Genomic DNA, 25014 nt, shown 5'->3' with positions numbered 1-25014 from the left:
ACGTTCTAGCATGTTGCAGGGCTACCTCACTTGCATGGCATATCCTCACAGCTCCAGCTAAGGTAAGGTCCGTTTCATGTAGTAATCTCTCTGTCACTTTCTTGTCATTAATGCCAAACACTAATTGATCCCGGATCATTGAATCATGCAGCTCTCCAAAATTGCACGTCTTAGCTTTCAATTTCAAGTCCATCAAAAAAAATGTCCATGCTCTCACCATTTTGCTGCGTGCGCATGCGAAACACGTACCGTTCGAATGTCTCGTTTTTCTTAGGCAAACGGTGTTCATCAAACATCTTGACAACTTCGACAAACGTGTCCTTATCAGCTGCATCGGTGTAAACAAACGTGTTTTATACCTCCAATGCTTGAGGTCCCGCGACGGTATGTAGCAGTGCAATCTTCCGTGCATCCGGTTTGTCATCCAGTCCGAGGGCTTGCAGGTACAGCATGAATCGCCGTTTGAACGTCCGCCACTCGTAGTCCACATTTCCAATCCAATTCACAGCGTCAGGCGGCTTCAAACTTTCCATGACGACTGTCTCCGAACCACTCCTGGTACCATGTAATGTTCCTTATTATAAATGAAGAAACATGGGTTCAACAATTACAACTATTTATTAAAGTACTGCGATAACTCAGCCAACATGTGCATCAAATATTGTGTGGTGTCTTCTTCTGCCGGAATCCTACAGACTAGGTATGCACGTTTGTGGCTACTGCCCTCAGGTGGTAAGTATATTAGTATTAATTCCTACCACCACACCTTGTGAATCGGCTTGCAGAAGGACAGCCCCAATTCCTAGGTCTGAAGCATCTGTTGCCAGTCTGAATGAAACAGAGAAATCAGGGGCCTTTAGCACATGACAAGATAGCCTTCACCTTTTCTACTGCACTTTGACACTCAGGCGTCCACACAAACTTTACACCTAGCTAGCATTTCAGTGGCGTAGTGGGCTAGATCAGTGTCTCGCAAACGGACAAACTCAGAGAACTTCGTGCTTTTCTTCAAGAGGTTGGTTAGGGGAGCCACCACATCTGCAAAGTTGAGTACAAAACGCTGGTAAAATCCACTCATCCCGAGGAAGCGCATTAACTGCCTTTTTGATGTGGGAGTGGGGAGATCCGCAATCGCCTGTACAGGTCTCACTGATCCTCTCCCTACTAAGGGTAAGTGACTTGGCCCTTTCAAAACTCGGACTTAGGGAGATTCACAACCAGGCAGCGGCTTCCAATCTCTCAAAAAAGCTGATCAATATGCACAACGTGATCCGTCCATGACGATCTATACACAACAACATCGTCAATGTAGGTTACCAAATTTGCTAACCCTGCTGTAATGGTGTTTATCAACATTTGGAAGGTTGCTGGGGCATTTTTCATGCCAAAGGGTAACACTCGACACAGGTATAACTTATCGGCAGTACAAAATGCCGACACCTGCTTCACTCGGTGAGTTAATGGCACCTGCCAGTATCCTTCCAGAAGATCAAACTTGGATACGAAGCTGGCCTGACCAATTCGATCAATGCAATCCTCTAACCGAGGGATGGGATAGGCATCCGTCTTAGCCACACTATTGATCTTTCTGAAATCGTCACATGGGCGCACAGTATTATCTGACTTAAGAACTGGTACCAGTGGAGAACTCCATGCACTTGCCCCCTTCTCAATAGCCCCAATCTCTACTGCAACTCAGCCTTAACAGCATCTTGCCTGTAAGGTGGAATTCGATAGCCACATCCCCTATATCTACATCATGGGAGACTAGGTTGGTGAAATTCGGGGGTGTCCACGAATAAACCTGGGTACTTCTTTATAAGTTTCATGATGTCTTGTGCATGTTCAGGCTGTAGGTACTCTAAGTGCCGGCTAAGATTGGCTAGTAATTCCGAATTGAGTAAGCGAGTGGTTACTGGTTCCGGGGGTTCGGGACCGTCCTTCTCCTCATCAGGTTCACCACTCTCCACGGTTACTACCAAACACAAAGGGCTTTCAGCATCTCTCTCAAAGTAGAGTTTGAGCAGGTTAATGTGACGCAACCTTGTTTTCTGCCTACGTTCTGGGGTGCTAACGACGTAGTTGCACTCACCAACACACTTGCCCACAGTATAGGGGCCACAAAATTTTAGCCCTAACTTAGGCTGATTCATTGGCAACAATACCAGCACTTTATCGCCCTCTGCAAAGGTGTGCTGTACCACTGCACAAGCTGACTGTAGTCTATCTTCAAATGTGGCTACATACAGCAGTGTGTCATTCTGAGGAGTTGACTGGTGCAACCTCTCCTTCATCATCTTGAGTGGTCCTTGGACCTCACGTCCATAGACTAACTCAAATGGACTGAAACCTGTAGACTCAGTGGCATCCCTAATGGCGAATAACAGAAAAGACATGGCCATATCCCAGTCCTCAGGGCACTCCATGCAATAGGCTTTTATCAGTCTTGAGTGTTTGATGGCACCACTCTATTGCACCCTGGGACTGTGGGTGATAGGCAGACGGCATCACCTGCTTAATGCCTAACTTGCAGACAACTTCCTGAAACAGATTAAATGTGAAATTGGTGTCATGATCATGCTGAATTTCCTTTGGCAGCCCTACCCGAGAGAAAAACTGTAACTGGGCTTCCGCTATAGGTCTGATTCTGATGCTGCGTAATGGCACTGCCTCTGGAAATCGGGTACCCACATCCATGATAGTGAGTAGGTACTCGTTCCCTTTCTTAGTTCTGGGGAGGGGGCCTCTACAATCAATAATTACCCAGGAAAACCACTCCTCCATGACTGGAGGGGGACTTAATGGAAAGAGCCAGAGCTAAATCTCTTTATAAATAAAACACCAATCTAACGAGTAAAAGAAACTAAGCTCCTGGGCATCATTCTTGACAATAAGCTGTCCTGGTCAAAACACATTGACACTGTTGTAAATAGAATGGGTAAGGCATTGGCAGTGGTAAGGCGATGCAGACAAAACCTTACACCAGAATTGACTAAAATGGTAATAAATACTATTGTTCTCTCACAGCTTGACTATTGCCAAATAATATGGGCGAATGCCATGAAAAAATATTTAAGCAAACTCCAGTTGCTACAGAACAAGGCAGCGCGCCTTGCTCTCCAATGTCCATACAATACGAACATCAACAGCATGCACTTCTGCCTACAATGGTTAAAAGTTGAGGACAGAATGAATGCTGCACTTCTGTCATCAATATGGAAGGTTTTACAATACAAAACTCCATTACATCAGTACAATCAGTTAAAACACAATTCGGAATCATTTACATATGCCACTAGACAGGCAACAGAAGGCCGGTTTTCACTTCCTAAGCCAAACACTAATTTTCTGAAGCGTCCAGTAGAATACAGATCAATGAAAGCATGGAATTCCTTAACACTGCCAATGACTAAACTGACACAGAAATCAATATTTAAAAAGCAAATAAAGAAACACCTTGGAATGTTGTATTTGTAGGATAAAAAATACGTGGTCATACGTACACACACACACACACACACACACACACACACACACACACACACACACAATACAGGGTAAGGTGTGATTTGAACTGAATTCTACAGCCTGGATGGTTTCAACAGTTTGTACATTGGAATTATTTATGTATGTCTCTTTGCTGTTGGATGATGACTTATGTGTACTGTAAAGTTTAATGTAGGTTTTTGCTATTTTTGTTTGCTTTGTTTTTCTCTGTCTTGTTTTAAATGTATGTATTAAATGTATTGTTTTTATGTGGACCCCAGTAAGACTAGCGGTGCTTTAGGGCACAGCTAATGGGGATCCTGATAAATAAACTAAACTAAACTAATGGTGCAACTGGAATAGTTCGGTTGGGCTTGCCCACTAGCTGACACGTGTGGCAGGGTCTACAGTAATTCATCACATCCTTACGTACATCAGGCCAATAAAGATGGTTCATAACCCTATCTTGCGTCTTCCAGACACCAAGATGGCAGGCCCAAGCCCTCTCATGAGCCAAGTGCATCGACTCTCTCCTGAAGCTACTGGGTAACACCGCCTTTGAGAGTACTGTCCAGTGTTCATCAGCTGGGCGGCGCAGTGGGCGCTACTTTCACATTTAAATATCATGATGCAAATAGTACCCTGTGGCTACCTCTTGGCTTTCTTCTAAAGACATAGCTGTTTTCCCGAGGGCCACTATAGAGGGCTCCTTACACTGAGTTTTAACCAGTGCTTCTTGAGTAAACTGACTGCCTTCCTCTATTCCAGCCAACTGAGCCAAAAATGTGTCAGACAGGTCAACAGAGATTCCTCGACCTGAGCCTCCCACAGCTCCTGGGACCGTGACCCAGATCTGGTCTCGATACAGGCCATGAAAACTTTGGGGTACGTTACATGGCTGTTCCTGCACAATAGGGGTAACACTTTCACTCTGAACTACCTCTGCCAGAGCGTCTTTGGGATCACTTAGGCACACCCGAGTGCCTGCCAGGTCATTACCTAAAATTTGAGTCGGTCACAAAACTCTTAAAGCCTGAAGCATGTTTCCCTGCCGCACCAGGATCTCGTTCAGCTTCCCTTATCTTGTCTGAAAGATCTTTCTCTACCAGACATGCTACGACGAGTTAGCTCATACTGGTCGGCTAATGTGGCTGCTTTTCTGACATCTTTCTCGTCCAGCTCATTAAGATATATTTATATGGGCTGGGGCACACACCTTTTAAATTGTTCCATTAGCATAAGTGCACAGACGCCTTCAAAAGTGGAGGTCCCAGTAGAGGCCAGCCACCTGCCACACACCAACTCCAGTCTGTTAGCCAACTCCAGAAAAGATTCATAATTTTCCTTTTTAGGGACCGGAACTGCTGGCGGTACGCTTCTGGAACTAACTCATACGCTGCTAGTACATTTTTCTTTACCACATCATAATCCTTACTTTGCGTGGCATCTAAAGTGGCATATGCTTCTTGAGCTCTCCCTTCCTAACTTCCCTGAATCAGCAATGTCCACGTGTCCCGTGGCCATTTCATCTCCTCAGCAATCCTCCCAAAATGCTTCAAAGAAAACACCCACTTCGGTTGCATTGAACTTGGGTATTAGCCTCAGACAACTAATGGGATCAAAGCGGCTTTCTGGGACCTGCAGCAAAGCAGGGTCCTGAGACAGCACTTTGTCTCTTTCGAGTGCCAGGCGGGCTTGCTCAGTCTTTTGCTCCTCCTCTTTTAAATTAATCCGCAGCTTCTGTCTTTCTAGCACCATTCTCTCCATTTCCACCTTCCTATTCTCCTCTTCCCGCTTGAGCCTGGCTGCCCCTTCTTTCTCTGGACCAGGTATATTCAGGCGATCCCCAATAAGCTGCACAGTCTCACTCACTTTTATTGTAGACCCAACCACTATCTCATAATATTGGGATACAGCCCCCAACTGTTCCTTCTTCTACCTGAACAGCTCAGTACGGCTAGCAAGCCTACTGCAGTATTCTTGCACATCAAAGGTGTCCATTTTGCTAAGCGTTTTCAAATACACAAATGAGACCAACATATACACTACACAGATTAGCTGTATAGCAAATACTGTCGATTAACAATAGTAACACAATGATTAACTGAAATACACTAGGCAAATACCGCGACCCTCTCTGAGGAATCACTCACAACGTTGTCTAACGCAGCACAACGCAACAAACAGCTCCGTCCTCGGATGCCATCTTCCCCACGTGTATACAGATTAATTCAAAAATAACTAACAATATATATATATGTAGCTTATCTGGTGACACAATGTGTAGCTAGCCAAGTTAGCTGCTAACAACTAGCAAAGCAACCCGCTTTTACCAGTGTCACTCTCCACTAGTCACGGCACTCAGGCACTGGCCTGTAACTAGCCGCACTGCGAAGCGAATTATACCACCGACTCCTACAATATAAACACCACACCTATTTTTCCACATTAATACAGCTCCTACTAAAATAAAGCCCACAAAGGGTATTGGTAATAGACCTGTCTTGGTGATTAGATGTTTACCTGAGCTATCGCTATTTATTCACACAAGCAGAATGTTAGCTCGAGTTACCATGGCAGGTGGCAACCAAGGTTTCCTACTGCCAGGCCGACATGAAGTCAACCCCACCTGGACCCCGGCAACGCTTCTGCTCAGGAGTAACTAGCTAGCTAGCTCACTGGTCGGCTAATAAGGCATGCTAATCATGTTAGCTTCCTTATAGCTTGACTACGCTGTCTGTCAGATCCCGGACGAGTCCCCAGTTGTATGGTACAGCCGCGACAAGCCAACAACCGGAACATGCCACTGCAGTGGCGCAACGTAAACAAACAAACAAACAAACAAACAAACAAACACAGAGCTGATATGAAAACAGAGGCGAGTAAACTGGCAGCTATGCTTACCGTCACTGCAGCCGTGAGCCGGTTCGGGACCCCCTCGAGGACGTCTCCTCTCAGTGGTCCGAATAATGCAACCCCAGCTCCCGTCAGCGGCCAGCCCTGTTCGTTTCAGATGATGTTCAAGTCTCTTGTTTTTGGCGGAGAGAGAGAGGGGGGTGTAGAGAAACGCTGTTGCTTCCGCAGAGCGTCTGCCATACAGTCCCTTAACCCTTGTCTTTTCTTGTGCCCGCCGGCGGTGACCAATTATCAATCAGTCCTTCCCGCCAAACGAATGGACGGGACGTGACGTCACACCCAATGAAACCTGCTGCACTGGGATTTGTAGCTTTTTTCCCTGTTTTAATCTCCCAGGCGTCACCCAGTGTACAACCCAAATAATAAGCATAGCTGTGGCATCTCATGTTTACAATCAGCTCTGCACCACACACAAAAAATAAATAGAACGGAAGGGGAAGAAAGACCCCAAAACATATCCGTAACAACTGCAACTCGCTTACCAGGCAGGGAGAGGTGTGGGAGACGCACAACATTTTTTACTTAATAACCTGGATAAGCACTTAGAAAAGCCACAAGCCCGTGCTGGACTTTTGTTTGCTGACTTTTCATCAGCATTCAATACAATGCAGCCGCATGTTTTAATAGATAAGTTGCTATGTGATTTTAATTTGCCTCACCAGCTTGTGTTATGGATCTTGGACTTCTTGACTGACAGAGAGCAGAAGGTGTCTGTAAACAACTGTCTGCCATACTCTGTAGCCATGTCCACAGGCTCACCACAAGGATGCCTCCTTTCGCCCTTACTTTTTGTTATGTACGCTGATGGATTCAGGAGCACTCGGGGGGGGGGGGGGGGCAGCTATTTGGTCACATTTTCTGACGACACTTCACTATTGACCCTTCTCCAAGGTTCAGAATCAGTCCATGGAAATGTTCTTGCTGATTTTATTTCTTGGGGTGATATAAGCTTCTTGGACTTAAAGGTTTCTAAAACCAAGGAAGCGATTATTGATTTTAGATGTAACAGAGATGCAGCCAAAGAGTGCATCATACATAATGAAGGTGTGGAGAATGGTTACATCATACAAATATTTGGGCACTTTCATCGATGATCACCATAAATTTAATGTGAACACTGAGGCTATTGTGAAACGGGGGCAACTGAGAAGTCACCTTCTGCGCAAACTAAATTTCTTCTCTGTCAGTCCTGTCATCCTCTGTCGCTTTTGTCAATCTCTTATTGAGAGTCCTCTAAGTTTTTCTTTTATCTGCTGGTTTCACAGCCTCACGGTAAAAGACAGAAAGAGCTTGAATAACATTGTTAAAATCTGGTCTAAGATCACTGCAGTGAAACAAAGAAATCTGAATTCTTTGTGCAACCAACAAATCCTCCAGAAAGCAGCACGTATTTTGGCTTCTTCTGGACACGTTCTAGCAAGTGAAATTTCCCTGTTGCCACAGGGCGTCGTTATGTTTTACCTGCTTGTAAAACTAATGGTTATTCTAAATCATCCATTAAACTAACCGTTATTCTAAATCATTCATTAACCTAACCCTTATTCTAATTCATCCATTAAACTAACCCTTATTCAAAATCATCCATTAAACTAACCGTTATTCTAAATCATCCATTAACCAGTGATACTCAGTGTGGTCCGCGGACCACCAGTGGTCCGCGAGCGCCCCCAAGTCGTCAGCGGGAGGATTGCAAAAAATCGTGTTTCTCAAATCACCTTCATCTGCGTTCCAATGCAAAGTTACGAGTACAGCTGTTTTCTAAATGTTTTCTAAATTAAAAGTGAATCAAAATGTAGCCTAAATAAGCCTAAGAATTTTTCTCAATTTGTCTAATGCAAACCTGCGTTTTGAGTCATGTCTCTTCAGTTAGCCTTTGTTACCTAGGTTACCTAGTTAGCTTCCATTCCAATAACAGGATTTTCATATCAAAGACCTCCTGACTATTGTGAAAATTAAGTAGAATCTAACAAAGAGTGAAGTGAACCGTTGAAAATACAAACATCATGGATCGGTGGCTGAAGAGAAAATCCGGAGAAATGACGAACAATGTAAGCAACAAGGTGCAGAGACTTCCTTCTCACATTGAGCGCGTCAGTGTTAGCATGGAGTCCCATAGTGCTAACAGTTTGCAGCAGGAGCTAGCTAGCACAACACTCTGAAAAAGCCACTGCAAAAGGGAAACGTAAATACAGTAGCGATTACATTCAATTTGGATTTTTCTGGACTGGAGATGCTGAGGATCCAAAACCTCATTGTGTTGTGTGCTCTGACATATTAGCTAATGAAGCAATGAAACCTGCCAAACTCAAGCGTCACTTCGAGTCAAAACACAAGGAATACACCTGGAAACATGGGCAATGTTTTGAGAGAAAACGTGAAGAGCTCGAGCGACGCACGAGAAAGGAAGCCACGCAGGTTTTTATGCCTCAGGGGACAACGCGGAAGCTACCGAAGCCTCATACAAGGTCTCCCTGCCCATTGCGGAAGCTGGCAAACCTCACTCAGTCGGCGAGACCTTGGTTAAGCCAGCTGCAAAGGTTAAGGCCAACACAATGCTAGGAGAGAAAGCGAGTGAGGAACTTTACAAAGCACCTCTGTCCAATGATACAGTCAGGCGGCGAATAACATCCATGGCTGCAAATGTCCAAGATCAGCTGGTGACGCGTCTGCGTCAGAGTCTTTTTCTCTCTCTCCAACTGGACGAGGCCACGGACATCGGTCACGAGGCTATTCTCCTCTGCTTTGTGCAGTACATACATGCGGGTGCTGTTCACGAGGATTTCCTTCTCTGTCAATCCCTCCCAACCAACACCACAGGAGAGGCGATATTTGAGTCCCTAAATAACTTCACTGTGCAGAATAACATTGATTGGAAGAGGTGTGCTGGCGCGTGCACTGGCGGTGCCACGGCGATGACAGCCAAACACAAGGGCCTGCTGGTGACGCGTGACCGCGCTGTCGCTCCCTCTGCCGCATCGACGCACTGCTGTATCCGCACAGAGCAGTTGGCAGTAAAAAAAAAATGCCACCCTGTCTTAAACAGGTTTTGGACGAGGCCGTAAAATGGTCAACTTAATTAAAAGCAAGGCACTGAACTCACGTCTTTTTAAAGTTCTGTGTGAAGAAATGGGGAGTGAGCACACAAGACTTCTTGTCCACACAGAAGTGCGCTGGCTCACCCGCCTCTTTGAACTGTGCGATGAAGTCAAGCTGCTTTTGCATCAAACTGATGAACTTTATGGCAGAATGCATGACTTTCAATGGCTCGCAAAACTCGCCTTTCTTGCTGATGTGTTCAGCACGCTTAATAACCTGAACTTAGCACTGCAAGGAAAAGCGGTCCCGGTTTTTACAGTGCAGGACAAAGTTAAAGCCACTCGCATCAAAATGGATCTGTGGTGCGCGCGTCTTGATCGCCAGGAGTTTGACTGTTTCCCAACTCTAGCCGATTTTATCCTCGAAGCTGAAGAGGTTCTGGATAGCAACACACTCACAGCCTTCAAGGAACATTTGCAAGGCATTCAAACGCAATTGGGAAGATACTTTCCAGAATTGGATGTGGACCTTGAATGGATCAGAAATCCATTTGGAGACCAACCTCCCATTGAGCGCGTCAGCTCCAAACTATCAGCACGGGAGGTGGATAGTCTTGTGGACATTGCATCAGATGGAACACTGAGAATGGCGTTCAGAGAAAAATGCTTGACAGACTTCTGGGTTCTCGTCCAACCTGAACATCCTGAGCTGGCTGAGTCTGCTTTGCAAGTGTTAATGCCGTTTTCAACCACCTACAACTGTGAAGTTGGGTTCTCCACACTGGTTGGTTTGAAAACCAAGCAGAGGAACAAGATCGATGTAGTCCCCCTGTATGAGACTGAAACTCTCTAGTGTGGAGCCAGACATTGAGTCAGTGATGCAACAGCAAAAGCAACAGCATTCCTCCCATTAGTTGTTGACTGCTGCTACCTGTAAAGCTGTTATGCTTATTTGAAATGTGTAATTTCATAGCTTCACAAGAGCCAGTACAAAGATTTGATTCCTATTAAAACGAATTTTTGTTAAATTAACTTTAATAGTTCACTCTTTTAATGATGAATTCACATTGAGTTCACCCTGACAGTGGTATTTCAAATAAATTCCCATGTTTTATTCATCACATCACAACCAAAGGCAATAGCTCTGAACAAAATTAATATGAAACAGTAATTACACATACATCTCACAAAAATCAAGGTCAAGGTATATGGTAGAAGCCTAGCCTAATTTTGCTAGTTGCCTATTTATTACATATTTTGTATTGTAATATTCTGCAGACATAATTTGTAATATAAAACATAATATGCTATTGTAAGCCTAATATAGACTGTTTTAAAAGGGTATTTTTTGGGCGGGGGAGAGAGGGGGTGTTGGCCGGCTGGTTAGGTGGTCCACGGAAAAACATTTTATGATCAAGTGGTCCTTGGTGTGAAAAAGTTTGAGAACCCCTGCATTAAACTAACCCTTATTCTAAATCATCCATTAAACTAACCCTTATTCTACATCATCCATTAAACTAACCCTTATTCTACATCATCCATTAAACTAACGCTTTTTCTAAATCATCCATTAAACTAACCCTTATTCTAAATCATCCATTAAACTAACCCTTATTCTACATCATCCATTAAACTAACCCTTATTCTACATCATCCATTAAACTAACCCTTTTTCTAAATCATCCATTAAACTAACCCTTATTCTACATCATCCATTAAACTAACCCTTATTCTACATCATCCATTAAACTAACCCTTATTCTACATCATCCATTAAGCTAACCCTTATTCTAAATCATCCATTAAACTAACCCTTATTCTACATCATCCATTAAACTAACCCTTATTCTAAATCATTCATTACAGACAGGAGTATAAAGCTAAACATGCATGTCTTTTATTTATTTATTTATAATTAAAAAAATGGATGGACGGGGAACCGAAGAAAACTCACCACAGACACGGGGAGAACATGCAAACTCCACACAGAGGACGACCTAGGATGACCCCCAAGGTTGAACAACCCCGCGGTTGAAACCCAGGACTTTCTTGCTGTGGGGTGACATTCATAACCACTACGCCACCGTGCCGCCAAAATGTATATTGCATTGGGCGGGAATTGACTAAACGTTCAATGGCAATGTGTACTACTCACAGAGGATCTCCGAACGGTTGCAATCGCAACACTGTAAAATGGCAACAGATGTACTCCTACACCCCGCGCCCCCGCCCCCCCCCGGTTCAGGGGTGGTCGTTCATTCACATATAGATGGCCTCTTTGACTCCTCGTTGAAACCAGCGGTCCTCCCTATGAATGACCAGCCCGGTCCCACGGCAGTTCATGAAATAGTCACGACATTTAATCTATCGATTCGTGTGCACGAGCATGCACATCCTCATCCTGGCCTGACGTGTTAGCTCTCCTGTGTCGTGCCAGCGTCTGTTTACGTTCCCCAATGTACAAGTCACGGCAGTCTTCCTGGCACTTACCACTAGCATCCCCCTCATCACATTTTTTTTAAATTTTGTTTAATTTTTCATATATGTCTTATAAATCCACATATCCTGTTTCAGGTTTGTGTCCTGCTCTCACTGCACTATGTGACTAATGCTTTTTGCTTGTCTCTTCTCCCGCATATGTGAATGATGTGATGCGAGTATCTCGTGTGTGCATGTGTCCTATGTCTTCTTCTCAGGTCTACATGGTGATGGTGGTCGTGTGGCTCGGGTCCTGGGCTGTTGCGGTGGTGTCTGGACTCTTCTTGGCATCCTGCTCATCATATTCTTCATATATTGTATAATTCCATTATAATTGAGTTATCCTAATTCAATGTTGTGTTGTGTAAATTGTGTAAACACAACATCATAGCACGTTGTGCGTCTTGGGAGAGATCCTCCTCTGTTGCTCTCCCTGAGCTTTCTTCCTGTTCCTCCTCCCTGCTGGAGGTTTTTACGGAGTTGTTCCTTATCCGATGTGAGGGTCTAAGGACAGGATGTTGTGTTGCTGTAAAGCTCACTGAGGCACATTTGTAATTTGTGAGAATGGACTATACAAATAAAATTGATTTAATTTGATCGACTCGTCTGTCAGGTAGTCTTAAGCAGGCTGCTATGAATCTTGGGGTAATATTTGATGCTAACCTCCATCCATCCATTCATCCATTATCCAAGCCGCTTATCCCTATCGGGGTCGCGGAATGCTGGAGCCTATCCCAGCAGTTATTGGGCGGCAGGTGGGGAGACACTCTGGACAGGCCGCCAGGCCATCACAGGGCCGAGACCTTCATACGTAGGGGCAATTTAGTACGGCCAATTCACCTGACCTACATGTCTTTGGACTGTGGCAGGTAACTGGAGCACCTAGAGGAAACCCACACAGACACAGGAGAACATGCAAACTCCACCCAGAGGACGACCCCCAAGGTTGGACTACCGTACAACCCTGGTGTGTGTGCGTGTGTGTGTGTGTGTGTGTGTGTGTGTGTGTGTGTGTGTGTGTGTGTGTGTGTGTGTGTGTGAAGTGTGAATGTATAATTATTATGTATTATTATTATTTCCTTCACGATTCCTATTTTACATCCTGTAGAGCCGGGTCAAAACTATGGACCTGAGGCACTATAGGGCAAATATCACTTGATTGACAGTACTCGTCGTAATAGCTAGGCAGCATCGGATGGTGGTCTGTAGGATGACTTTGGAGACCAAGAACAGGAAGCGAGTGAAGGCAGAGCCGAAGATCAAATGGTGGAATTTGAAGAAGGAAGACTGTTGTGTGGAGTTCAGGCAGGAGGTAAGACAGGCACTGGGTGGTAGTGAAGAGTTGCCGGATGGCTGGACAACCGCTGCAGAAATAGTGAGGGAGACAGCTAGGAAGGTACTTGGTGTGTCATCAGGACAGAGGAAGGAAGACAAGTAGACTTGGTGGTGGAATGAGGAAGAACAGCAAATTATACAGTGGAAGAGGTTGGCAAAGAAGAAGTGGGATAGTCAGAGAGATGAAGAAAGTAGACAGGAGTACAAGGAAACAGCGTAAAGCGAAGAGAGAGATGGCAAAGGCAAAGGAAAAGGAAAAGGCGTATGGTGAGTTGTATGACAGGTTAGACACTAAAGAAGGAGAAAGGGGCTTGTACCGATTGGCTAGACTGAGGGACCAATCCCGATAGTGGTAGTCTTGAAGTTCAGTTCGAGTTGGACTAGGCCTCGTCCTCCTGAAGCTCTTGGTAGGTACAGCCTGTCGACATTTGCTTTCGGGTGGTGCATCTTCTTCATGGTCAGCATCTTTCTTGTGTTGGTGTCTAGTCTCTTGATGTCGTTCAGTTTCCAATTGATGATGTTGAATCTGTACATCACTACAGGTATCGTTGATAGCTTCAATTCTGTTAGCTGCATTGAGTTTGCTCTTCAGTACCATACGCACTCTCCTGTGGTACTCTTTCTGGATCTTCTCCTTCATGGTTGAGTGTTGTATGCCGTCTCCTTCGTTCACTCCTAGGCCCTTGTATGTGCTATCTTGGTCTAGCTCTTTGATTACGGTGTCAATGTCAAGGTCTAAGTCTGCAGTCTTGGTAAGTCTTCCTTTCTTGAAAGTGGCTTTGACACACTTGTCGATTCCGAATTCCATCTTGATGTCGTCGCTGAAGGTCTTGACGATGATGAGTAGACCCTTCTGCTGATTGTCATCCTTGTTAAATGTCTTGAGGTCGTCAATGTAGAACAGGTGGGTCAGTTTGCCATTCTGTGATTTGTACCCATAGCTGCTGTTGTTCAGTAGATTGCTGAGTGGTGCTAGTGCAAGGCAAAAGAGCAGTGGTGATGGTGAGTCCCCTTGGAAGATTCCGCTTCTGATGTTGATCAGTCTCGATTTTAACGACCCTTCTGCATGATGGAGATTCAGGGTGGTCTTCCAGGTCTTCATGCTCTCCGCGATGAATCTGACAGTTGTTGGGCAAACTCTGTAGTTCGTGAGGCTCTTCTCTATCCAGGAGTGTGGCACGCTGTCAAATGCCTTCCTGTAGTCAATCCATGAGGTTGACAAGTTCTGTTTCTTCGATTTGACCTCTTGCAATATGGCTTTATTGACGAGTAGCTGGTCCTTGCATCCATAGCTACCTTTCTTAAATCCCTTCTGTTCTGCTGGTAACACGTTGTTTTTGTCGAGAAAGCTATAGGTCCTCTCTGTGATGATGGAGGTGATGATCTTGTACATTGTTGGTAGGCAGGTGATGGGTCTGTAATTCTTTGGGTTCTGTGTCTGCTCTGTCTTCGGGAGCAGGTACGTGGTTCCCCATGTGAGCCCTTTTGGACATTTCTTTGGCTTCTTGATGATATCATTGTAAGCCCATGCGAGGTCTTCGTGGATGCTGGGCAGGTTCTTGATCCAGAAGTTGGCAATTCTGTCTATCCCTGGTGCCTTCCAATTGTTGGTCTTGTTGATGGCAGCAGTGGTCTCAGTGTTGTTGATTTCTGACCATTCTTGGTGCTGTATATGTTTGTATTGATCCTGTTGTTGCTGGATCCATGTAGCTCCCTCAATGTGTCTTTTGTTGTTCTCCCAGATCTTACTTCAGAACTCCTCGACTTCTTTGATTGTAAGTGGTTCGTTAACGTCTATCTTCTTCTTGCTCAGCTCATGATATAATTTTTTGGCATCTTCTTTGAAGATCTTGTTTTGCCAAAAGAACTTGGCCCTCTTGTCGAATCTCCTGAGTCTCTGTGCCTTTGCTTGAATCTGTTGTTTAAGCATCTCTTTGACTATTGGTATATCATTCTTCTGTTTGATTTTGAGATTTCGTTCCAGTTGTTTCCTTTTTTCTCTCTTTGATGTTGGAGTTTTTCTCGACTTCGCTCAGGAGTGATACTTGTCTCCGCAGTTTCCTAACCTCCTTCTCAGTTTTCTCCTTCCAAACTGGTTGTTTTCTCTTCTGTTTCTGTCGTTGTCTTGGTCTTTTTCCTACTGTGTCTGCTATGGCTGAAGTGACCGCATAAATGAGCTGGTTGATTTCTGTTAGGTTCCACAGCCTTGTCATCTCGCCCTTGATGTTTTGGATGACTTCGTTAGTGAGTCTGATGGCTTCTTTGGAGTGGTGATCTTTCTTGGTCTTTGGGATTATTAGACATTCTTCAACAGGAATTTCCTTCAGGGTTTCCCATCTCTGCCGGATACTTACTGTCAATTCTGCTTCTTTCTAGTTGTATTTTTCCTGGGCTGCCTCTACTTGGTGTTGTACTTCTGGGGGGTCCGTTATGGTGGTTTCTGCTTGTTCTTCTTCCTATTCACCAGTTGCTACTGTCTCGTCTGGTTTGTTGATGTTTAGCTCCTCGGTGTTCGTGTTGGGGATGCTCTCTCTGATCTTTTCTCGTATGTTTTCGAGTTCCAGGTCTGTTAGTCTTTGGTTTTTAATGACGTTGTGCCTGACATTGGAGAGTTTGTTGGCATCCAGATTCAATCTGTCGGTGGGGTGTTTTTCTCGCCATATGTTGTAGGCAGCTTTGGACGTTGACGTTACTGTCGGGTTTAGTGAAGCAGTGTAGAAGGCTTCCATGACATCTTTATACTCTTCCCTAAACCATTTCTGTCTTGTTATTTTTGTTGAATTTTTTTTTTTTGTACAAGAAGGCCACTGTGAGGAGTGTCCTCGGTGTAGTATTTGGTGGGTAGAGTTTGTTCCAGTAGCAGACTTTTTGATCCCAGCCTGGTTCTTCGCTGGGGATCGCGGTCCTTGTTGACGTGATTTAGTTTGTCGTAATTTAATCATTGTGTTTAATTGTCAGAGCCCCTTTGGCCGCTTGTATTGCCGGCTTGCCATACTTGCGTTGCCCGGTCTGTGCCACGTAGAGGAGGGGTTGAACTTCTACGGATCTAACACACAAACACGGGGAGAACATGCAAACTCCACACAGAGGACGACCCGGGACGACCCCCAAGGTTGGACTACCGTACTACCCTGGGGTGTGTGTGTGTGTGTGTGTGTGTGTGTGTGTGTGTGTGTATGCATGTATATATATATATATATATATATATATATATATATATATATATATAATCATTATTATTATTATTATTATAAAGCTAACAAATAAGGTAAAGTGTACATGATTTAAACCAGAAGGTGTGGAGCATGTTTTTGACAGTTGTTGATGATGGTTATTCAGATGATCTTGACACCAGCCATTATACAAGCCTCCACAAGCCAGATCATGTCTCTAAAGTCTCCACAAGGCCGATCATGTCTCTAAAGTCTCCACAAGCCAGATCATGTCTCCAAAGTCTCCACAAGCCAGATCATTTCTCTAGAGTCTCCACAAGCCAGATCATGTCTCTAGAGACTCCACAAGCCCGATCATGTCTCTAAAGTCTCCACAAGCCAGATCATGTCTCCAAAGTCTCCACAAGCCAGATCATTTCTCTAGAGTCTCCACAAGCCAGATCATGTCTCTAGAGACTCCACAAGCCCGATCATGTCTCTAAAGTCTCCACAAGCCAGATCATGTCTCTAAAGTCTCCACAAGCCAGATCATTTCTCTAGAGTTTCCACAAGCCAGATCATGTCTCTAGAGACTCCACAAGCCCGATCATGTCTCTAAAGTCTCCACAAGCCAGATCATGTCTCTAAAGTCTCCACAAGCCAGATCATGTCTCTAAAGGCTCCACAAGCCAGATCATTTCTCTAGAGTCTCCACAAGCCGGATCATGTCTCTAGAGACTCCACAAGCCCGATCATGTCTCTAAAGTCTCCACAAGCCAGATCATGTCTCTAAAGTCTCCACAAGCCAGATCATGTCTCTAAAGGCTCCACAAGCCAGATCATTTCTCTAGAGTCTCCACAAGCCGGATCATGTCTCTAGAGGCTCCACAAGCCCGATCATGTCTCTAAAGTCTCCACAAGCCAGATCATGTCTCTAAAGTCTCCACAAGCCAGATCATGTCTCTAAAGGCTCCACAAGCCAGATCATTTCTCTAGAGTCTCCACAAGCCAGATCATGTCTCTAGAGACTCCACAAGCCCGATCATGTCTCTAAAGTCTCCACAAGCCAGATCATGTCTCCAGAGCGATGCAAGCAAATACATGTTCCACAAATGGAACTCAATCACACGTCAAATACATAAGATCCTGATTCATAGCATTTGCACTCTTTAAAACATAACAAAATAAAACAAAACAAACTAGAAACAAAACAGCCTGTCACCTTAAAGCAGAGGAACTAGACTCTATCAGACTACACACTGGACACGCCGTGACTGGTGTTACTTCAGCCAAAATAACCCATGGGTGAAACGTGATGACAACATTTATTACGCTACCAGCTGTTCTACCGCCCACGAGGTTTGTGTAGATGAACGCACATTAAGACTGTGTTCACATGACCTGATTCAACTCTCTGGGATTCTCTCACCTGGATTACTGAGCATGCATCACGACCTTCCTCTACATGCAATTGTCACTGCTGCTTCAGTTAGGCTGCACATATTTACTAAGGCACCGTCGGTGAGCGTCTGTGACCCTAGTTATTGCGGTGTGTCCCGCACCGTCCAACTAGTGCCCTGGACCCTGTTAGCGACCCAGTGCAGAACGCACATTGCTGGCCGTCGGCTGTAGTCTTTGCGGAGTGTTCAAGTACTACTTTTTGGCCTAGACGGCAGGCGACGTCAGGCGACGCAACAGTCGGTTTGGTGTGTCTGGGCCCTTAGAATGTACATTGTTTGATTGAAGTACATGTGTAGATGGCGACCGGGAGCAGAGCACATATGCCTCGCACCACAGCTAAGCAGCTCAACTCCCTGCCTACTGCCCACTCTTGTCTCCCGAGTTGTGAAAACCCGGCGCTCCGTGATACCTGCTGCCCCGCCGGGCACGCGCCATGCTGTGTGAAGATGAGGAGAAAGACAGGAACCGTTACCAGCTCCCCCGTGTTAGGGTCTGGCTATCGTTTCATCTCGCCATGCTGTGCCCGGGAGAACACGCCGAGGCTAGGCTAGGCTAGGCTAGGCTAGGCTAGGCTAGGCTAGGCTAACTGCTAGCCCATGCAGGCTGGCGTTCACTCTCCCGGACAGTGGGTCTTTTTTGATAGTGTTGTAAAGTTACTGAATGGACTGTATTGTTGATTGTGTTTGTGTTGTTTTTTTTTGTTGCTTTGTTCTCTTTGGTTTTGTGTGTTGTTGATGGTGTCGTTTTTGAGAGGTTTCGGACATGTGTCTTTGTCTTTTGCATTGCACTGCTGTTGGCTGGGAGAAACGAAATTTTGTCTCTTTTGTGTTTGCAAGTACATGAATGAGATGACAACAACTTGTTCCTGACGCCTGATCCTTTACGAGCTTGTTTCCAAACTGACATTCCTCCTTACCCGAATCCAGTGTGTATGTGTATCTATGTGTATGTATATGTATGTGTATCAATGTGTATGTGTATGTGTATGTATATGTATGTGTATGTGTATGTATGTGTATATGTATGTGTATGTGTATATGTATGTGTATGTGTATGTATGTGTATGTGTATCTATGTGTATGTGTATGTATGTGTATATGTATGTGTATGTATGTGTATGTGTATGTAATATGTATGTGTATATGTATGTGTATGTGTATGTATGTGTATGTGTATGTATGTGTATATGTATGTGTATGTATGTGTATGTGTACGTGTGTGTATGTGTATGTGTATGTGTATGTATGTGTATGTGTATATGTATATGTATGTGTATGTGTATGAGTGTGTATATGTATGTGTATGTGTATATGTATGTGTATGTGTATGTATGTATGTGTATGTGTACGTGTATGTATGTGTATGTGTATGTATGTATGTGTATGTGTATGTGTATGTATGTGTATATGTATGTGTATGTATGTGTATGTGTATATGTACGTGTATGTATGTGTATGTGTATATGTATGTGTATGTGTATGTGTATGGGTGTGTATAATACCAAACGTTTTAACCTGAATCCAAATAAAAGGAGGTTATTTAGGTTTGGAGTTGCAGTACAGCTTTGTCAGTGTGTCCTCATGCAGGCTTGGACTGACTGTATTTTTATGACACAGTAAGGATTTTACCCAAGCATACACATGTAGTATTCAGATACAGGGAAACACACGTAGTATCCAGATACAGGCATACACATGTAGTATTCAGATACAGGCATACACACGTAGTATTCAGATACAGACATACACACGTAGTATTCAGATACAGGCATACACACGTAGTATTCAGTTACAGGCATACACATGTAGTATTCAGATACAAACATACACACGTAGTATACAGGTACAGGCATACACATGTAGTATACAGATACAGGCATACACATATAGTATACAGATACAGGCATACACATGTAGTATACAGATACAAACAAACACACGTAGTATACAGATACAGCAGAGTTGAATCAAGTGCAACTGGACTTGGTATATATCCGTGAAGACGTTTCGCCTTTCTGACTAGACCAAGCTAGTCTGACTGGCTGGCGATGCAGCCCGGTATCACGCCAAAGCGTGTAATATACACGCTAGTCCAGCGTGTCACGGTTTGCCTCGCTCAGGTGTGAAAAGTACACACGTATATGAAGGTGCAGTGCCAGCAGGGGGCGATGATTAACTCAATGCCAGTAAGTCCCCACGGAGGAAAATAAGCATACAGCATTTTCCAAAATCCCTCGCCTAACCCTAACCCTAACCTAACCCTAACCCAACCATAACCCTAACCCAACCCTAACCATAACCATAACCCAACCCTAAACCTAACAGTAACCATAACCCTAACCCAACCTTAACCCAACCCTAACCCTAACCTTTACCTTAACCCTAACCCCAACCCTAACCTAACCCTAACCCAACCATAATCCTAACCCAACTCTAAACCTAACCGTAACCATTACCCTAACCCTACCCTAACAAGAACCCTAACCCTAGCCAACCCTAACGCTAACCTTAACCTTAACCCTAACCCTAACCTTAAGCTGCCTTCACCTCTTAATCATCGCCCCCTGCTAGCACTGCACCTTCATACACGCGTGTACTTTTCACGCCTGAGCGAGGCAAATCGTGACGGTGACACGCTGGACCAGCGGGTGTATTACACGCTTTGGCGTGATACCGGGTTGGGGTGATGACACTCAGAATTTATCCTCTACGAGTCGTTGTCAGAGCTATAGATGTCCATGGGTCTTTGTGTCCCGATGTTTACCAACGCCCGTCGCTAACAGAGCCATAGATATGAGTGGCTCTTTTGTGTACCAATGTTTGGCCGCGCCCGTCGTTATCGGAGCTATTGATATGCGTGGCTCTCCTGTGCTCCGATGTCCAGCATTTGCATTTGTTTAGCAGCGACGGTGGTTGGGGGTGTTAGTTTCGACTTCATTATTCAGTGGTCATGAGAGTTGTTGGAGCCGTTAGTGAGCAACTGTTGTTCTTGGAGGCTAGGCTTCTTGAGTCTCCTGGGTAGAGATGAAAGGACGGCATTGTAAGTGGGAGACAGGTGGTGTCGCAGACCTCCTCCTCTGTTGAGGGATGGTTTTTCCAGTTTCACATAGATGGCTTCCTTCACCCCTCTTTCTAACCATCTATCTTCTCTGTCCAAAATGTGTATGTTGCTGTCCTCGAAGGAGTGTGTCTTCTCCTTTAGGTGTAGATAGACTGCTGAGTCTTGTCCTGAGGAGTTTGGCCTTCTGTGTTGGGCCATCCGTTTGTGTAGTGGTTTGGATGAGAGGCAAAACGTCTTCACGGATATATACCAAGTCCAGTTGCACTTGATTCAACTCCTTTGGATAATAATGACCTGGATGAATGAGAACATTCACAGACATATACAGATACAGACATACACACTTAGTATACAGATACAGGCATACACACGTAGTATATAGACACAGGCATACACACGTAGTATACAGATACAAGCATACAAATGTAGTATACAGATACAGGCATACATATGTAATATACAGATACAGGCATACAAACGTAGTATACAGATACAAGCTACATGTAGTATACTGATACAGGCATACACATGTAGTATACAGACACAAGCATACACACCACTACGCACTGGATGGCACGACACAGAACAGCACTGATGATGTGGCGCCACATGAAACGGTAAAGCTCAACACCAACAACAACGGTACAGTGAGGAAACCAGGGCTGTCCACAGTGAGGTAGTAGAGAGGCAGTAGAGAGGCAGTAGTGAGGCAGTAGAGAGGCAGTAGAGAGGCAGTAGAGAGGCAGTAGAGAGGCAGTAGTGAGGCAGTAGAGAGGCAGTAGAGAGGTAGTAGTGAGGCAGTAGTGAGGTAGTAGAGAGGCAGTAGTGAGGCAGTAGAGAGGCAGTAGAGACGTAGTAGTGAGGCAGTAGAGACGTAGTAGTGAGGCAGTAGTGAGGCAGTAGAGAGGCAGTAGTGAGGCAGTAGAGAGGCAGTAGAGAGGCAATAGAGGGGTAGTCGAGAGGCAGTAGAGAGGCAGTAGAAAGGCAGTAGAGCGGCAGTAGAGAAGCAGTAGAGAGGCAGTAGTGAGGTAGTAGAGAGGCAGTAGTGAGGCAGTAGTGAGGCAGTAGAGAGGCAGTAGTGAGGCAGTAGAGAGGCAGTAGAGAGGCAGTAGAGGGGTAGTCGAGAGGCAGTAGAGAGGCAGTAGAAAGGCAGTAGAGCGGCAGCAGAGAGGCAGTAGAGAGGCAGTAGAGAGGCAGTACTGAGGTAGTAGAGAGGCAGTGGTGAGGCAGTAGAGAGGCAGTAGTGAGGCAGTAGAGAGGCAGTAGAGAGGCAGTGGTGAGGCAGTAGAGAGGCAATAGAGAGGCAGTAGTGAGGCATTAGTGAGGTAGTAGAGAGGCAGTAGAGAGGCAGGAAAGGAACAGATGTGTATTAAAAATAATGAGGTCTATAAACAGGAAAGGATTGTTGCACATGGACTCAAACCAAAGCGACGTCACCGCCTTGCATTTAGAGAGTAAGGCTATGATTGGCGCTGCACTTACTTCTCTCTTCAACTCAAAAGGAGGAGGAACACGAAGAGGAGGGAGGCTTTCCAAACCAAGAGGGAGTTAAAGAGGTGGTGGTAGGGGTAGGAGACTAAAACGTGTGCGGGTAAATTGGGTTTGTGTTTGAATGGCAGGAGGGGAGGAGGAACGGAGAAAGGAAGAAAAAGGTGGCAACTGGAAGCGGGATTATTGGGAGATGAGAGCAGATGAGTGGCGTAGAGGGGTAAAGTGGGAGAAGAGTGGGGACTTAACGAGGAAGGGAGGTGAATTGACTGGTTCTGAATGGGGATCAATGGGTATTAGTTACCTGTAGGAAATGGCATGTGCGCTCCTGCTGCTGACTGCCCTTAGATTTGACTACCGCTCTATCTAGGTTTAGGTTACCGGGTCCTGCACCGGTACGGGGTTGGCTTTGGCTGTTGTTGTTGTAGAGCTCTTGGGCCCTGCTCACCATTAGGCTTGATGACCATGCCCCTTTCTTCACCATGGGCCCATCCACCAGGCCCAACGGGAGCAAGGGGCGGCTTCCTCCACCCATACAGCCACTGCCGTTATTGCTGCCGGCACTCAGAGCCGTGTACTTCACATCGTTGTTGCTCCGGGAGGCTTTGAGTGCAGAGTGGTGGTGGTGATGTATGTGTGTGTGGCCGTGCTGTGTATGGGTGTGTGTGTGCTCGCTGAGCATCCCATAGGGGTCCATCATGAAGTATTGCTGAGACTGTGAGGAGGGAAGGCTGGGGAGGGGGGGCTGGGGAAACTTGGGATCAGGGCTGCTGGCAGGGTGGCGACCCATCGTCATGGCAATGGGAGAGGGGGACAATGAGGGGGAGGAGGGGGAGTGGTGATGGTGGTGGGGGGGCTGGTAGAGGCAGAGCTCTCGCTCTAGGTTGTCATCGGAGCTCCAGTACCCAGAGCCTGGGGCTGATGCAGAACCGTGGAGCTGGTGGTGGTGATGGTGCTGGCTGCGGTGCTTGGGTTCTGCTGACCTGCAGCGCTCCCGACTCTTGCTGTGCTTCCGGTGGTGCACTCCCATCGGTGGGGTTTCACCCTCTGGGCTGATCCTCAGATGACCAACCCCACCACCATTACCACCAACCCCGTTGCCATTCATGTTATTGTTACCTCCTCCTTTGGAGAACTGTGTTTGGTGTGGCCCCTCTAGTGAGTGGGACTTCGTGAAGAGTTTCTGGACTGAGTGCACCAGGTGACGTATCCTCCCTGGGCTGTCGTTGTTATTACTGGCACCCATAGCACCACCATGCCCCTGAGCACCACGCTTGTACTGCAGCGTATGATAGCCATCCCTGGAAAATGCTGGTTGACGCTCAAACGAATCAGCAAAGTTCACCGGCACCCATGTAGGCATCTTACCCCTGTAGCCTCCTCCTCCTCCTCCTCCATCACCCCCTCCTATATATGGCACAACAGCCATGCAGACATCCTTCATCTCGGGATGGTGGGAGGAGGAAGAGGTAGAGTGGCACCTCCTGGGGAAGGTTCCGTAGGGGACCACGCTGCTGCTTTCTGGGATGTATGGCATGTGCTGGGGGTTGTAGTAGGGCAGCTCAGCAGGGTGGGGCATGGGAACAGGCACCGGCATTTCCATCTGGCTGATCAAATATGACTTGCGCTCAGCGTGGTGACCCAATGGATCATATGATTGGTCATAGGAGACTACATGGTGGTGACTCCGGCTACTGGAAAGGCCTTTCATGGCTGTGGAGAGGATGGAGAGATGGAGAGAAAAGTGGTATGGAGTGAGGCAAGGAAAGATGGACAGTTGGCAGACCAGTCCAATGTCAGAGAGGTGCAGCAGAAAATTGTCCCTGAGAAGAGAGCAGCAAACTCTGTGAAAGAAAGAGAGCAGAAATGAGTGATTAACAAACAAAAACAAAACAAAACATGCAGTTTATGCAGAGTATCTGTCTCTCTATATTTACATCTGTACAGACAAAAACCGAATAAATGCCAAAATAATGATGGCTTTTGCTATTTGCTAATGGTAATTCTACAGAAATAAAATAAGTAAACCTTAAATGATCATAACAATACTGCCTTCTGTGTTGTCCCATTCAAACTAAAGCTTGTCTGAAAACAGCATATTTGCAAAAACAATGCTGACTGCTGTCTATTTCCTCCAGCCACCGTCGCAGTCAGAGTGGAGTTCAGATTTGCAGCAGCAGAGGAACTCTGGGGACTCATAGCTGTTCTGGTTCAACTAGCCTAAGGTCTGAAGCTGCCTTCAGCTTTAGTGTTTCTCCTTTTACAGCACTGCAAAGCATCCAAGCATCCACATCTAGTCCAAGAACGTGTGAAAGTTTTAGAAACTCAGAATAACTGTAGCAACAGCTTTAAGAACATCCTGAAATGCAACCTAAGTTAGTTGTAATTTAATCCTTCGATTACTAAACAGCAATAACTGGCAATGCATATTTTAATTTTTAAACTTGCAAGGTCTGTTGGAAATGTTTTTCTTTTTTATTAAAGTCCTCAAGGGGTTTACATTGTAATTGATATTCAAGTGCATTTTTGTGTTGATTCTTCATTGCTCACTTGTGGGGTGCCTCAGGAATCAATTCTTGGACCTATTTTTATCTTAATATAAT

General features: G+C 45.4%; 1 protein-coding gene across 1 annotated transcript in view; it reads right to left on the bottom strand.

Moving 5' to 3' along the window:
- dlgap1a (discs, large (Drosophila) homolog-associated protein 1a) overlaps window positions 1-24122 on the bottom strand; it is a 365484-nt gene extending 341362 nt beyond the window's left edge. Inside the window, exons 1-3 of the mRNA XM_056293184.1 lie at window positions 23372-24122; window positions 23087-23329; window positions 22716-23014 (exon numbers count right to left, since the gene is read on the bottom strand). Of these exons, the coding sequence (XP_056149159.1) occupies window positions 22716-23014; window positions 23087-23329; window positions 23372-24122 (1293 nt within the window). The remainder of the gene's footprint in view (window positions 1-22715; window positions 23015-23086; window positions 23330-23371) is intronic.
- Window positions 24123-25014: the final 892 nt, after the last annotated feature.

Source organism: Lampris incognitus, chromosome 14 (assembly GCF_029633865.1).
Source record: "Lampris incognitus isolate fLamInc1 chromosome 14, fLamInc1.hap2, whole genome shotgun sequence".
NCBI classification, from domain to species: domain Eukaryota; kingdom Metazoa; phylum Chordata; class Actinopteri; order Lampriformes; family Lampridae; genus Lampris; species Lampris incognitus.
This window is presented reverse-complemented; position numbering and strand designations above follow the sequence as displayed.